The sequence below is a fragment of the Paramormyrops kingsleyae genome, chromosome 16 (assembly GCF_048594095.1).
Source record: "Paramormyrops kingsleyae isolate MSU_618 chromosome 16, PKINGS_0.4, whole genome shotgun sequence".
Lineage (NCBI taxonomy): Eukaryota > Metazoa > Chordata > Actinopteri > Osteoglossiformes > Mormyridae > Paramormyrops > Paramormyrops kingsleyae.
The window spans coordinates 4,706,622-4,722,157 of record NC_132812.1 but is presented as its reverse complement, the minus strand read 5'-3'; the positions used below and the strand labels follow the sequence as shown (position 1 = coordinate 4,722,157).

Here is a 15,536-nt window from a genome sequence, read left to right as displayed (position 1 = left end):
ATCCACTTGCGGCTCCACAGGAAACTGAAGACACTGGAAGCACTATAAACAAAATGAACCACCAGGGGTCAAAACTAAAAAGGGGTATGAAGTAAACTAACAGAACAAAAAAACACAGTCAATGACTCCACGGGGAACAGAGCAGAATCAGGTACTTAAATACACAGGGCTAACAAGGAAACACAGGACAGGTGAGAACAAGGACCGGCACAAGAGAACAGCATTCGAGGCCATTTTGCACAATTTCATGCACCCATCTTTATGGGAACAGTTTGGGGATGGACCCTTCCGGTTCCAACATGACTACGCAGCAGTGCACAAAGCAAGGTCCATAAGGACATGGATGAGCGAGTCTGGTTGGAGGAACTTGACTGGCCTGCACAGAGCCCTGACCTCAACCCAATAGAACACCTTTAGGATGAATTAGAGCGGAGACTGTAAGCCAGGCCTTCTCATCCAACATCACATTGACCTCACAAATGCTCTCTTGGCAGAATGGTCAAAAATTCCCATAAACACACTCCTAAATCTTGTGGACAGCCTTCCCAGAAGAGTTGAAGCTGATGTAGCTGCAAAGGGTGGGTCATATTAAAGCCAAGTGTATTAAGAATTGGATGTCATTAAAGTTCATGTGTGTATGTGTAAAGGAAGGTGTCACAATGCTTTTGGCAATATAGTGTATTTCTGCCAGTCTGAGGATGAATAAATCATGATAATTTTAGGGAAAAATAGGCTTAAAATATTATTTTTTGGAAAAAAACACTTAGCATTACGCTGAATGACATTTTACTAGGGTACATTCATATGAATCACAATAAAAATGAATTATTGGTTTTATTCTTGAATGGAAGTAATATGAACATAAAAAAGGCTTTTAGGGAACTGTAACTGTGGCAATACTTTTTGTGCTAATTTGAGAACCTTATACATGTCATGTCCTGTCAGCCTTGTCCTCGGTTCTCGGTTCTCCTAGCTAGGGCCACTACCTGGGGTTTGTCAGTCTCTTTGTTAGTGTACCTCTCGCTGTAGTTAATTACTCCCAGCTGTCGTATGGCTTATGTATTTAAATGCTCCCTAGTCCGGTACTCACTGGTTTGGTCATTGTTGTTTGTCTGTGTTTCAGTTCCTGTTTTCGCTTCCCTGAATAAAGTCCTCTTTGTGGGGTTTTTCTGCAAGAAGCTGCACTGTTGCTTGTCCCTGCCCTGCGTGTCATAACAATACATAGTTGACCCAGATACCATTGGAAGTTCTATACTATTTTTTCCTTCTCATTGCTCAAGAGGCCATGCATCTGGAGTTTTCAAAACATGCATCTATTACAAAAATTTTGCATTAAGCTTCAGGTGAAAATAATCCAGTCCTCAGAAGACAGCATTACACACGATATACCGACTGCTAAGGATATAAAAGGATATAATGATTCAAAGTACAAAATATCAGTTTTCTGTTTCCTTTATCTTTTAATGATGAACTGTAGTGTGTTTGTTTCTGTTCTGTTTCTGTTTTGCTGTGTTCATGTCATCTGCTGGTGTGGCAATTATATTGTAATGTAATGAACTGCAAGATCATATCAAGCATCGTTAATCCCTAAAATGTCCAATCCTAATATGGAGCCCTGTTGAGTAAGGTTTTATTGTACTTTAACGAGGAAGTATCTATGTGTGTCCTACAGTGGACATGGATAAAATGAATGGATGTATGAATGGATGGGTATACGTATAGAACCAGTGTATATTCAGTTAGAAAGTAGGGCGGATTGTGCGATTGATCCTCCATCCTGTTTCACAAACCACCCCTGGTCGGCGAAAGCGAGGGGACCATGATTTTGTGTAAGTGATGGAATTTAAATCTCGTGATAAAAATAACTGAGTACCCCTGAGTTATCAGTTGTTAGTTCACTCTCCGCGCCGCTGGGTGGCGGTAATGCAGCTAGTTATCGTCGTGCGACCTTTTCCCTAAATAAAGAGGAAGAAGTTGCGTTCTGTGGTATATTTTCTGCGGAAGTCTATGGGCTGGATTACCACAAAGCCACTTAATGTTAGGGATACGGGCAGTTCAAATGTAAAACACAAGCTTATTGGTTTTTTTGTAGCACTGAAATAGTTTGCTTACTTGTATATGTGGGTTGCTTTTTTGTCGTGACATTATTCTTCTACAGTTTTTTTTCGAAGAAGACCGTGTTCTTTATTCTTAAGGTAAATTTTGCATGTTTTTGTTATTTAACTCTATGACCAACTGCAAATGCTACTTGAATAACTGAGTGGTTAGTCTAAAGTTAAAAATAAGTATCAATCCGGGAATTCACTTGGAAATATTTGTGGTGAAGCGGACAGATTTTCAGCGGCATTATCAGTTTGAGGGCTTTTGCATTTATGCCATCGAGTTACAGGAGGTGCAAATCCGCTGCTCCAGTATCCAGATGCGCTTTTTATTTGTAAGAACCATACGTGGCTACACTGTAGAAAACTGTCACGTACCACCATTTCTAAGTTATTTACATACGGTGTAATATGCGTTATTTCTAAATTTCAGCCATTTTAAGCAAACACGTTACTGAAAATATTTAACATTGTTTAAATGTAAAATTCTGGACATTATATATAAGAAAATGAAAACTTTTGCATTATTAATATTTGAAATCATGAAGAATTTTTCAAAATTGAAATGCTGTATTAAAATAATGAAACCATAAGGTATTTTAAAAATACCTTTAAAGTTTAGCTATTTCTAAAGATCTGTCAAAGTTTAGTAAGATTAGTTGGACAAACAACTCAGCTTCTAGTGCATCGGAATTTCCAAACGTTTAATATCTACGGTCGTTGTGTTTACGGAGTAAAAATGCTTCGGATCATAAATGAGCGAATAATCATTTTTTTCCATGACTCAAATCGGATTTTTTGCCTTAATGTGACACAGATCTGATCTTTTCAGGGCTGTGTGGACACGCAAATCTGATCTTTTCAAACCGGATTTGTGCCACTTTCATATGTGGTACTAAATCGGATATGTATCCGATTCGCGGCCATGCGACCTGAATGTGAACGTTCAGATCGGAATTCATGTGGCTTTTTGCTTATACGCATGCGCTGACATCAGCCTGCACCGGCAGCGCAGGAAGGTAAAAATGGAGGAGAGCTGCGATAAGTCAGTGGAAGGATGGAGAAGGTGGGGATTTAATTGATATTTGGGGAAATTAATCTGTTAAAGCTAAACTAGAAGGAAACTATCGTAATAGAGTAGTATTTGAAATAATTGCCAAAGAAATGGCACAGCGCAGTATATCGTTTTCTTTGGCTACAATGCCAAAGAAAAATAAAGAGCCTGAAGTGAAAGTTTAAAGAGGCAACAGACTCGAATCAGCGCAGCGTTCATGGCCGCACAAGGTGCCAATTTTACGACCATCTTTTAACCCGAGTAAAAACGTATCAATGTGCGCATGCGTGACGTTTCGGAGGACCGATGCGTTCACATTACAGTCAGATACAGGTCACTTGTACTTATGAATGTGAACTGTCAAGATAGACAAATCAGTGTGAACGTAGCCTTAGACTTCATTGTAAAAAATGACGATTCATTATGCTAACGACTACTGTTTGAGACCGGGTTTAGTTTATATGATGTGACAGTTAAAATCTGATTCAATAATTAAGTATATATAAATGTGTATACTTGCAAGCTATAGCAAAATGCAGTTGAAATGAATACCTCCAAAAGTGATACATAAATTATTACATTTATGTGATTTCTAATGCAACTAATGTTCACAGGAAAGATCGTCACAAGTTCCCTTTTTCAATAACAAGCAAAGCAACGTACAAGGAAGAGGAGCTCAGAGAACAGCATAGTGAGGGACTGAGCATGTTACACTTGACGTCCTGACCTGCGAAGTGAGGAATCATGGCCTCGTGTGTTAAAAATGAATCTGATCTGAGCTGCACCCATACAGGGGATATTGTTGCTATGCAGAATCCCGGTACTGAGAAGATGGGATTGGGAGTTTGCCTGGAGTATCATCAAACAGAGAAAGGGACTGGTCCAGATTCTGTTTGTCCATCACAGTACAATGACTCTCAGTGCACTAATGGGGTTGAAATTACAGTCGACCAAATAAAGTCTGAATCAAGTGGAGCTATAGTAGTTTCCAATGAATTTGTAGAGGAGAAATCAGAGGCACGACTAGAATGGGATTGTAAAGAGGGATCAAACAGAGCTCATCAAGAGGAGCAGCCCATTCCTTCACCTCAGAGGAATGGAATTGAATTGAGCAATGGAAGACTTCTGAGTACTAGGACAGACAGTAACCCTTATTCAGGTGAAAAAACACACAGTTGCAATGAATGTGGAAAGGTATTTCCAAATGTAGCTGCTTTTACGAAACACATGAAAATGCATTCAGCTGAAAAAAAATACATCTGTGGACAGTGTGGAAAAGGTTTCACCCGTTCAGAGTATTTGAAGAAACACCAGAGTGTTCACACTGGTGAAAAGCCCCATGTCTGTTCGGAATGTGGACAGAGGTTTACTGTAGCAGGATCTTTAAAGGTGCACATGAGATTTCATTCTGGGGAAAAACCATATCAGTGCACCGAATGTGGAATGAGGTTTTTTACCCGAGCTACCTACAAGAACCACATTTTAAACCATTCTGGAGAAAGACCAAATGTCTGTGGTCAGTGTGGAAAAAGTTTTAAGAATGCAGTCTCTTTACGAAGACATTGTCACTCTGAGAAACCTTACAGCTGTAGTGAATGTGGAAAGAGTTTTACCACGTTATTCCACTTAACTGTACACAAGAGAGTTCACTCTGGGGAAAAACCATACAGCTGTACCGAATGTGGAAAGAGTTTTACTAACGGAACAAACTTAAATATGCATATGAGAATTCATTCTGGTGAAAAGCCATATAGTTGCACATTGTGTGAGAAAAGTTTTGCACAAAGAAGCGGATTAACAGTACATATGAGAACTCATTCAGAAGAAAAACCAAGTATGTGTGACCATTGTGGGAAACATTTTAAGTGTACCTATTATTTAAAAAAACACCTTAAAGTTCATTCTAGTAAAAAATCACAAGGCAAATTGACAAGAACTGTTAAGACTGAATCTGATTCAGTTTGTGCCAACCCAGCATATACAGCCATCATACAGAGTACCAATGTTGATGAAGTCTATCTGAATGCAGGACAAATCAAATCTGAGCATATTCATCCAGATTATGTTCAAGTGGCAGAAGACCCCAATACACAATGCATCGATAGTGAGAAATTTACTGAAGCAAAACTTGAGTCAAGAGGACGTCTAGCAGTTTTCAAGCACACAGAAAATTCAGATGCAATGCAGGATCTCAGTATTGTCAAGGTGGGATTAGAAGGATGTCTGGATTCTGAGCAAATCAAAACTGAATATATTGATTCAGGCTCTGATCAGTTGAGACATAATGTTCAGTCACAGTTTGCTGATTGTGACAGAACAGGTGTGAAATGTGAATTTAGTGAAGGCATAACAGATTTAATTGATTTTGCAACTAATTCTACGACTGAGGTGTGTAATGAGGATGAAAAACAGAGATTTGAAAGGGATGTATTAACTCCAGATACCAAGCAGTTGTCATTTTCCAGAAATGATCACAATAATCAAAAAAGTTACTGTGTCGACTTATTCCAAATAGAGCAGCACCAGCAGGATAATTCAAATATGAATAAATATGGTTGTTTGGATTGTGGAAAGCATTTTAAAAGCCCTTCTAGCTTAAAAGTACACAAGAGAGTTCACTCTGGGGAAAAACCATACAGCTGTACCGAATGTGGAAAGAGTTTCGCTCAGGCAGTGCACTTAAATATACATATGAGAATTCATTCTGGTGAGAAACCATATAGTTGCACATTGTGTGAGAAAAGTTTTGCACAAGGAAGCGGATTAACAGTACATATGAGAACTCATTCAGAAGAAAAACCAAGCAAGTGTGACCAGTGTGGGAAACATTTCAAGTGTATGTCTTACTTAAAAAGACACCTTAAAGTTCATTTTCGTAAAAAATCACAAGGCAGATTGTTAATGACTGGTAAGACTAAATCTGATTCAGATTGTGCCAATACAGCATATACAATCGTCATACAGAATGCAGATATTGATGAAGTCTATCCGAATGCAAGACAAATCAAATCTGAGCATATTGATCCAGATTATGTTCAGATGGCAGAAGACTCCAATACACAGTGCATCGACAGTGAGATATTTACTGAAGCCAAACTTGAGTCAAGAGGATGTCGAGCAATTTTCAAGCACACAGAAAATTCAGGTGCAATGCAGGATTTCCATACTATCAACGTGGGATTAGAAGAATGTTGGGAATCTGAGCAAATCAAACCTGAAACAGTTGATCCAGGCTATGACCAGGTGAGACATAATGTTGAGTCACAGTTAAATTCAGACACCAAGCAGGTCTCATTTTCCAGAGATGATCACAGTAATCAAAAAAGCGATTGTGTTGACTCATTACAAATAGAACAACACCAGCGGGATAACTTAAATATGAATAAGCATGGTTGTTTGGATTGTGGAAAGAGTTTTAAAAGCCCTTCTAGCTTAAAAATACACAAAAAAACTAATTCACGTGAAAAAATCCACAGTTGTAATGAATGTGGGAAGACCTTTGCAAATCGGACCCATTTGGCAAGACACAAAGAAACTCATTTAACGGAAAAAACATACATTTGTGACCAGTGTGGAAAAGGATTTACAACCAGATTCTACTTAAAGAAACACCAGAGGGTTCACTCAGGTGAAAAGCCCCACATTTGTTCTGAGTGTGGACAGAGGTTTACTGTAGCTTATTCCTTAAAAGTTCACATGAGATTCCATTCAGGTGAAAAACCGTATCAGTGTGCTGAGTGTGACATGAGATTTTATACCCGAGCAACTTTTAAAAAACACTTGTTAAAGCATTCTGGAGAAAGGTCAAATATCTGTGGTAAATGTGGGAAGAGTTTTAAGGATGCTGCATCCTTAAGACAACATTGTCACTCTGAGAGACCTTACATTTGTACTGAATGTGGTAAGAGTTTTACTCGAGCGATTCACCTAACAGTGCACAAAAGGATTCATTCTGGTGAGAAACCGTTCACTTGTACAGTATGTGGAAAGAGTTTTTCTGACATTAGTAACTTAAAAAAACATGTGAAAAAATGTTTTACTGATGTGTCATATTTAAGAAGACACCTTAAAGTGAACTTGGGGGAAAGATCTCATGGTTGCACTGTGTGCGGAAAGAAATTTTCTAGCACTAGTAACTTAAGAAAACACGAGAGAATCCATTCAATTGACAAAGGTGCTATAGTAAAAACAGATTTTAGACCTGAACTCTTGAAGAAAAGAAAATGAAAACATGCATCACACATACTGTGTTGTAAATGGGGACTAGAAATTTGTAAAACTTAAATTTATCACATTTGAAATATGTTCAAGTATTTTTGTGTACTTTATTGAAAATGTTTTCTGTGTAAGTGAAGTCCACTAGCCTTTTGTAAACAGTGACCAAGGTGGAATTACAATTATAAAATTCTCACAAAGCATAATCATGAACTTGTAACTGTTTAATTTGTTAATCTATCAATAAATACCTATTTTACCTATATACATTTTTTAATATTGTCCTTACTTTTGTTCTTTGGTTTTTTATGTTGTCTTTATATTTTTGTAAAGAACCTAAATACTTTTATATTTACTGCTAGAAAGGTTTTTGCATGGATTTTGTCTGTATCATACATGTAATGATGACTGGTATATATTTCATTAAGCATTCATGCCACTTAAGCACTTGAGCACATGCATTAAGCATCACCCAGTGAGTCCCTTTCAACTTTTTTTTCTCTCTGGAATCTTACAGAAACCCAGTACAGTTAGGGGATGAGAAATATAGGCATTTTTACCAATAATTTCAAAGGCGAGGTGTCACTTTTAAGTTTTACTCAATGCAAGTATATAATTTACTTTTTAAATCAATTTGCATTTTTGAACTTTTGATTTTTGAAATTTTTAAGACCTAAACTTTCTTGTCATCATTCAGTATTTTATTTTTTTTATTATTATTATTATTATTATTTTTTTTAATTCATCTTAATTTAGTGTATTATCATTCTTAGTACTGACTTAACTTTGTTGTCATTGGGTACTGGCTTGGTTTTTTGCCTAAGGTGTCTTACTTGTGAATAATATTTGAACTAGTGTTGGAGGTGAAAACCTTTAGTGGTGAACTGAAAATTTGTCATTAATGTCTGGGACTGTAATCATGTGTTTGACTGTTTCATTTTCTGTTAACATGAAAAGGTAAGTAATCTCTGAGGTGTTAAAGCATTATATGAGGTGTCACGCCCTGCATTCCTTTCCCCTTTGTTCTCTCCGCTCATTTGAGCCACACCTGTTACTTGTTTAATCTTTCCTCTTGTTACAGCCTCTGTGTGGATCACCCCAGGTGCCTCTTGTCTGCTCCCTCGTTAGTGGTATATATAGGGCCTCCCTGTCTTGAGCTCCCCAGTGTGCCCGGGTCTGATCCTACCCCATTTTGACTCCCTGTGATCCCTTTCCTTTTTCCTTGCTTATAGTTTTGTTTAATAAAGCCCTTTTCGATTTTCCCCATGCCTGCCTTCGCCTTCGTCTTTGCCCATGATGTGACACATGGATCAACCCTGGGGTTCCCCGGATGATGTCACGAAGCCAACACCCCTAGGGAAGCCCCGATCGGTGTGACCCTCCTGAATATGGTGCCCGCCCAGGTTACGTGTGTCTGCATTGGTATTTTTCTGGTTTTTGGTAGCTACGCCCTGACACCTTATTCTAATTGTTCTCATGAGTGGAAAGTATTTTAGTTCATCTGATGTGCTCTGATGCAAGAACTTCCTGATTTTTCTGGAGTTTGAGTGTTTTCCTATATCTCAGTACCTGCCTGCCCGTTTCCTGACCCTGCCTTTTGTCCATCGCCTGAGTCCTGATTCTCTCTCGCCCTCCAACTGTCCGACACTCATCACCTTACACTCGCATGTCTCTCGACCACGACTTCATTTGTGATTTGGATCCTGTTTTGGCATTCACTGGTTTAGACTCAGGTTCTGGACTATGGCTTTGATTGCTCCTGAATAAACTCTACTATTCTACCCTGGATCCATGCAAGTGTCCTCCTTTGCTGGTCGTCATACCTGACAGTGGCATTTACAGACATATAAATTGGTCCAAACAGCACAGAGAGAAAATATATATTATTTAAAGTTTTATACCATTTTTTCCTCCTCATTGCTCAAGAGGCCATGTAGAGTTTTCAAAACATGCATGTGTTACTTTTTATAAATTTACATTAAACTTCAGATGAATATAATCCACAGTACTCAGAAGACAGCATTACACATAATCAGGGGCGCCATATGCGGGGGCTGGGGGCTGAGGGGGTGGGGGGGGTAAGAAGGATTTCCATCCATCCATCCATTTTCTGAAAGCACTTATCATGTTTAGGGTCACAGGGGGCTTATATCAGAGGCTACAGGCGCAAGGCAGGGAACAGCCCAGGATGGGGCACCAACCCATCACAGGGCACACACGCACACCTATGGGCAATTTTCTAACTGCATTCAGCCTCAGCATGTTTTTAGAGAGTTGGGGGAAACCAAACCACCCTGAGAAAACCCCACGACAGCATGAGGAGAACATGAAAACTCCACACACATGGAACCCTGGCAGAGACTCCTACCCAGGTCACAGAGGTGTGAGGCAACAGTGCAACTACTGCATCATCCTGCCACCTTATAGAGAGATAATGATGCAAAATATCAGCTTTCTGTTTCCTTTTATCTTTCAGTGATGGTCTGTAGTGTGATTGTTTCTGTTCTGTTTCTATTGTGCTGTGTGTTCATGTCATCTGGTCTGGCGATTATATTGTAATATAATGAACTGCAAGATCATATCAAGCTTCGTAAATCCTTTAAATGTCCGGCCCTACCTTTTTATAAAGTTTTATTGTACTTTATTGAGGAAGTATCTATGTGTGTCCTACAATGGACATTATAAAAGGAATAGATGCATGAATGGATGACCATACAAAAAGAACCAGTGTATACTCAGTTAGAGGGCAGGACGGGTCATGCGATTGATCCCCCCTCCCGTTTCACAAACCACCTCCTGTTGGCGAAATCTAGTGAGGGGACCATGATTTTTTGTCAATGATGGAATTTGAATCTCAGGGTAAAGTAACTGAGTACCCCTGAGTTAGAGTGCAGCTCATTGCCAGTTCTTAGTTCACTCTCCAGGCCGCTGGGTGGCGGTAATGCACCTAGTTATCATCAGCGCATCGTACCCTGAATAGTGAGGAAGAAATTAGGATCTGGGGTATATTTTCTGCGGAAGTTTATAGGCAGGATACCTTAAGGTAAATTTTGCATGTTTTTGTTATTTAACTCTTTTCCCGACTGCAAATGCTACGTGACTATCTAAATGATTAGTTTAAGGTTAAAAATTAACCATCAGTCTGGGAATCCACTTGGAAATGTTTACGGTGAAGCGGACAGATTTTCAGCAGCATTATCAGTTTGAGGGCTTTTGCATTTACAGTATGCCATGAGTTACAGGAGGTGCAAACCCCCTGCTCCAGTATCCAGATGCGCTTTTTATTTGTAAGAACCATACGTGGCTACACTCCGTAGAAAACTGTCACGTACCACCTAAATTATACCGTGTAATATGCGTTATTTCCAAATTTCTGCCAATCTAAGCAAACACGTTACTGAAAATATTTAACAATTTTATATATGATGTCCTGAGTTTTATATTTTATGAACAACAACACTTTTGAATTATTAAAATTGGACATGATCAAGAAGTTTTCAACATTGAAATGCTGTGTTAAAACAATGAAAATAATTGTATTTAAATATATCCTAATATTAATTGTTACATGGATATTGCGCCTTGACCATTTTAAAGGTACCTTTAAAGTTTAGTGGTAAAGATCTGTCACAGTTTAGTAAGATACATTACTGTATCAACTGAGCTTCTAGTGAGCGCATAGGAATTTCAAAATGTTTAATATCCATGGTCGTTGTGTTTACTGAGTAAAAATACTTCGGATCATAAATAAACCTTTCTTTTCAATTTGACTTCATTCTAAAAAATGACGATTCTAAAGCTAGTGACTCACAATACTAACTAATAATCAGTTACGACTGTTTAGTTTATATAATGTGAATGTTAAAATTGGATTCAATCGTTCAGTATATATAAGGTTTTTCTTCAATATCTTAATAGTAATTTGCATACTTACAAGCTATAGCAAAATGCAGTTGGAATGAATACCTCCAAATTAAGTGATACATGAATAATTACATTTATGTGACACTTAATGTAGCTAATGTTCACAGGAAAGATAGTCACAAGTTTCCTTTTTTTAATAACAGGGATATATTTTGGTATTCTGTTGTTTTTAAATGGATATTGCTAGATTATTTAATCTTCTTCTTCACCAGTAGTAACCTCTAATATTCTTCAAGTAACTAATTACGTTTGTTTGATGATGAAAAAGCTAACCTTTTTCTGATTCAGGCTTCAATAACAGGGACTTGAACACTGCTGTGTGGGTTGATGAGTCTCCGGTGAGTGTGGGGCTCTATGTAAATGGATTCATCCTCCATCACAGGTGAATCACAGTGTATATTCACAGCAGCTCACAGAGACGATCACAAGCAAAACAACGTACAAGGAAGAGGAGCTCAGAGAACAGCGTAGTGAGGGACTGAGCATGTTACACTTGACGTCCTGGCCTGCGAAGTGAGGAATCATGGCCTCGTGTGTTAAAAATTAATCTGATCTGAGCTGCACCCATACAGGGGATATTGCTGCTATGCAGAATCCCGGTACTGAGAAGATGGGATTGGGAGTTTGCCTGGAGTATCATCAAACAGAGAAAGGGACTAGTCCAGATTCTGTTTGTCCATCACAATACAATGACTCTCAGTGCACTAATGGGGTTGAAATTACAGTCGACCAAATAAAGTCTGAATCAAGTGGAGATATAGTAGTTTCCAATGAATTTGTAGAGGAGAAATCAGAGGCACGACTAGAATGGGATTGTAAAGAGGGATCAAACAGAGCTCTTCAAGAGGAGCAGCCCATTCCTTCATCTCAGAGGAATGGAATTGAATTGAGCAATGGAAGACTTCTGACTACTAGGACAGACAGTAACCCTTATTCAAGTGAAAAAACATACAGTTGCAATAAATGTGGAAAGGTATTTTCAAATGTAGCTGCCTTAAGAAGACACATGAAAATGCATTCAGCTGAAAAAAAATACATCTGTGGACAGTGTGGAAAAGGTTTCACCCGTTCTGAGTATTTGAAGAAACACCAGAGTGTTCACACTGGTGAAAAGCCCCATGTCTGTTCGGAATGTGGACAGAGGTTTACTGTAGCAGAATCTTTAAAGGTCCACATGAGATTTCATTCTGGGGAAAAACCATATCAGTGCACCGAATGTGAAATGAGGTTTTTTACCCGAGCAACCTACAAGAACCACATTTTAAACCATTCTGGAGAAAGACCAAATGTCTGTGGTCAGTGTGGAAAGAGTTTTAAGAATGCAGTCTCTTTACGAAGACATTGTCACTCTGAGAAACCTTACAGCTGTAGTGAATGTGGAAAGAGTTTTACCACGTTATTCCACTTAACTGTACACAAGAGAGTTCACTCTGGGGAAAAACCATACAGCTGTACTGAATGTGGAAAGAGTTTTACTAACAGAACACACTTAAATATGCATATGAGAATTCATTCTGGTGAGAAACCATATAGTTGCACATTGTGTGAGAAAAGTTTTGCACAAGGAAGCGGATTAACAGTACATATGAGAACTCATTCAGAAGAAAAACCAAGCAAGTGTGACCAGTGTGGGAAACATTTCAAGTGTATGTCTTACTTAAAAAGACACCTTAAAGTTAATTTTGGTGAAAAATCACAAGGCAGATTGTTAATGACTGGTAAGACTGAATCTGATTTGGATTGTGTCAACACAGCAAATACAACCATCATACAGAATGCTGATATTGATGAAGTCTTTCCAAATGCAAGACAAATCAAATCTGAGCATATTAAAATTGAAACAATTGATCCAGGGTATGACCAGGTGAGACATAAGGTTAAGTCAAAGTTTGGTGATGTTGACAAAATAACAGGTGTGAAGTCTGAACTTCGTGATGGCTTATCAGATTTCATTGAGTTTACAATAAATTCTTAGACTGAACTGTGTAAAGTGGATGACGGAAAGAGATTTAAAAGGGATTTATTAACTAGACACTGGGTCATTGTGATTTTCCAGAAATTATCACACTAATCAAGAAAGTGTTTGTGTAGACTCATTCCAAATAGAGCAGCACCAGCAGGATAACTCAAATATGAATAAGCATGGTTCTTTGGATTGTGGAAAGCGTTTTAAAAGCCATTCTGACTTTAATATCCACCACAGAACACATTCAAGTGAAAATATGCAGTTGTAATGAATGTGGGAAGACCTTTGCAAATCGGACCCATTTGGCAAGACACAAAGAGACCCATTTAATGGACAAAACATACATTTGTGACCAGTGTGGAAAAGGATTTACAACCAAATTCTACTTAAAGAAACACCAAAGAGTTCACTCAGGTGAAAAGCCCCACATTTGTTCTGTGTGTGGACAGAGGTTTACTGTAGCTTATTCCTTAAAAGTTCACATGAGTTTCCATTCAGGTGAAAAACCATATTAGTGCGCTGAGCGTAACATGGTTTTATACCTGAGCAACTTTTAAAAAACACCTGTTAAAGCATTCTGGAGAAAGGTCAAATATCTGTCGCAAATGTAGAAAGAGTTTTAAGGATGCAACCTTATATTTGTACTGAATGTGGTAAGAGTTTTACTCGAGCAATTCACCTAACAGTGCACAAACGGATTCATTCTGGTGAAAAACCGTTCACTTGTACAGTATGAGGAAAGAAATTTTCTGACATTAGTAACTTAAAAAGACGTGAAAAAAATGTTTTACCGATGTGTTTTAGAAGACATCTTAAAGTGAATTCGGGGAAAAGACCTCATGGTTGCACTGTGTATGGAAAGAAATTTTCCGACACTAGTAGTTTAAAAAAACAAGAAAGAATCCATTCAATGGACAAAGGTGATGTAGTAAAAACAGAGATTTTAGGCTTTAACTCTTAAAGAAAAGAAAATGAAAACATGCATCGTACATACTGTTATGTAAACAGGGACTAGAAATTTGTGAAACTTAAATTTATATTTCAAATATTTTTGGCTGCTTCATTCAGAATGTTTTTCTGTGTAAGTGACATGCACTAGCTTTTTGTAAACAGTGATCACCTCTTCCACAGATGAAGATAGAATTAGAATTATTAAATTTTCACAAAGGATAATCATGAACTTGTAACTGTTTAATTTGTTAATCTATCAATAAATACTTATTTTACCTATATACATATTACGATATTGTCATACTTTTCTTCTTTTTTTAAGTTTATAAGTCTTTATATTTTCATAAAGAACCTAAATGCTTTTCTGTTTGTTGCTGGTTTTGCATGGATTTTGTCTGTATCATACATCTAATGATGACTGGCATGTATTTCATTAAGCATTCATACCACTTGAGCACACGCATTAAGCATCACCCAGTGGGTCCCTTTCAACTGTTTTCTTTTGCTTGCAGTCTTACAGAAAACCAGTACAGTTAGGGGACGAAAATTATAGGCATTTTACCGATTATTTCACGAAGAAGGGAGATTTCACTTTTACTTTTTACTCGGTACAGTTCTATAATTTACGTTTGATATTATTGCCACTGGGAGGAGGCCCCGGGGAAGACCCAGGGCACGCTGGAGAGACTATGTCTCTCGGCTGGCTTTGGAACGCCTCGCGATTCCCCCGGAGGAGCTGGAGGAAGTGGCCGGGGAGAGGGAAGTCTGGGTTTCTCTGCTGAGACTGCTGCCCCCGCGACCCGACCTTGATTTGAATTTTACAGCCTAAATTTTCTTGTCCACATTCAATATTGTATTTTTTAAATCCATCTTAATTTAGTGTATTATCATTCTTGGTACTGGCTTAACTTTGCTGTCATTGGGTGCTGGCTTGGTTTTTTGTCTAAGGTGTCCTAATTGTGAATGATATTTGAACTAGTGTTGGAGGTGAAAACCTGAAGTAGTGAACTATAAATTTGTCATTAAAGTTTGGGACTCTATTCCAATCGATAATGATGTGTTTGACTGGTTTAATTTCTTGTTAATCAGTTAGCTTAAACAGGTAAGTTAACTCTGAGGAGTTAAAGCATTCTATTGGGTTTGGGCGGGCTGTGACTGACCGATCAACCCTAGGGATCCCCGGATGATGTCACGAAGCCCACGCCTCCAGGGAAACCCCGACCGGTCTGACCCTCCTGAATACGGTGCCCGCCCAGGTTACGTGTGTCTGCGTCGGTTTTTTCCGGTTTTGGGTAGCTATGCCCTCACAGCTGATTCTAATTGTTCT

The 15,536-nt window shown here is 38.4% G+C and overlaps 1 protein-coding gene across 1 annotated transcript; it reads left to right on the top strand.

Moving 5' to 3' along the window:
- The first annotated feature begins 1,979 nt into the window (after positions 1 to 1,979).
- Positions 1,980 to 7,633, top strand: LOC111852077 (uncharacterized). Its single transcript, XM_072700381.1, has 2 exons — positions 1,980 to 2,195; positions 3,768 to 7,633. Exon 2 carries the CDS (start codon positions 3,898 to 3,900, stop codon positions 7,378 to 7,380), a length of 3,483 nt encoding a protein of 1,160 aa, XP_072556482.1. The 5' UTR covers positions 1,980 to 2,195; positions 3,768 to 3,897; the 3' UTR covers positions 7,381 to 7,633.
- The last annotated feature ends 7,903 nt before the right edge of the window (positions 7,634 to 15,536 follow it).

Bases quoted from the DNA above. Each gene is read 5' to 3' on its own strand.
- LOC111852077 (XM_072700381.1), top strand. From the start codon at position 3,898: ATGGCCTCGTGTGTTAAAAATGAATCTGATCTGAGCTGCACCCATACA.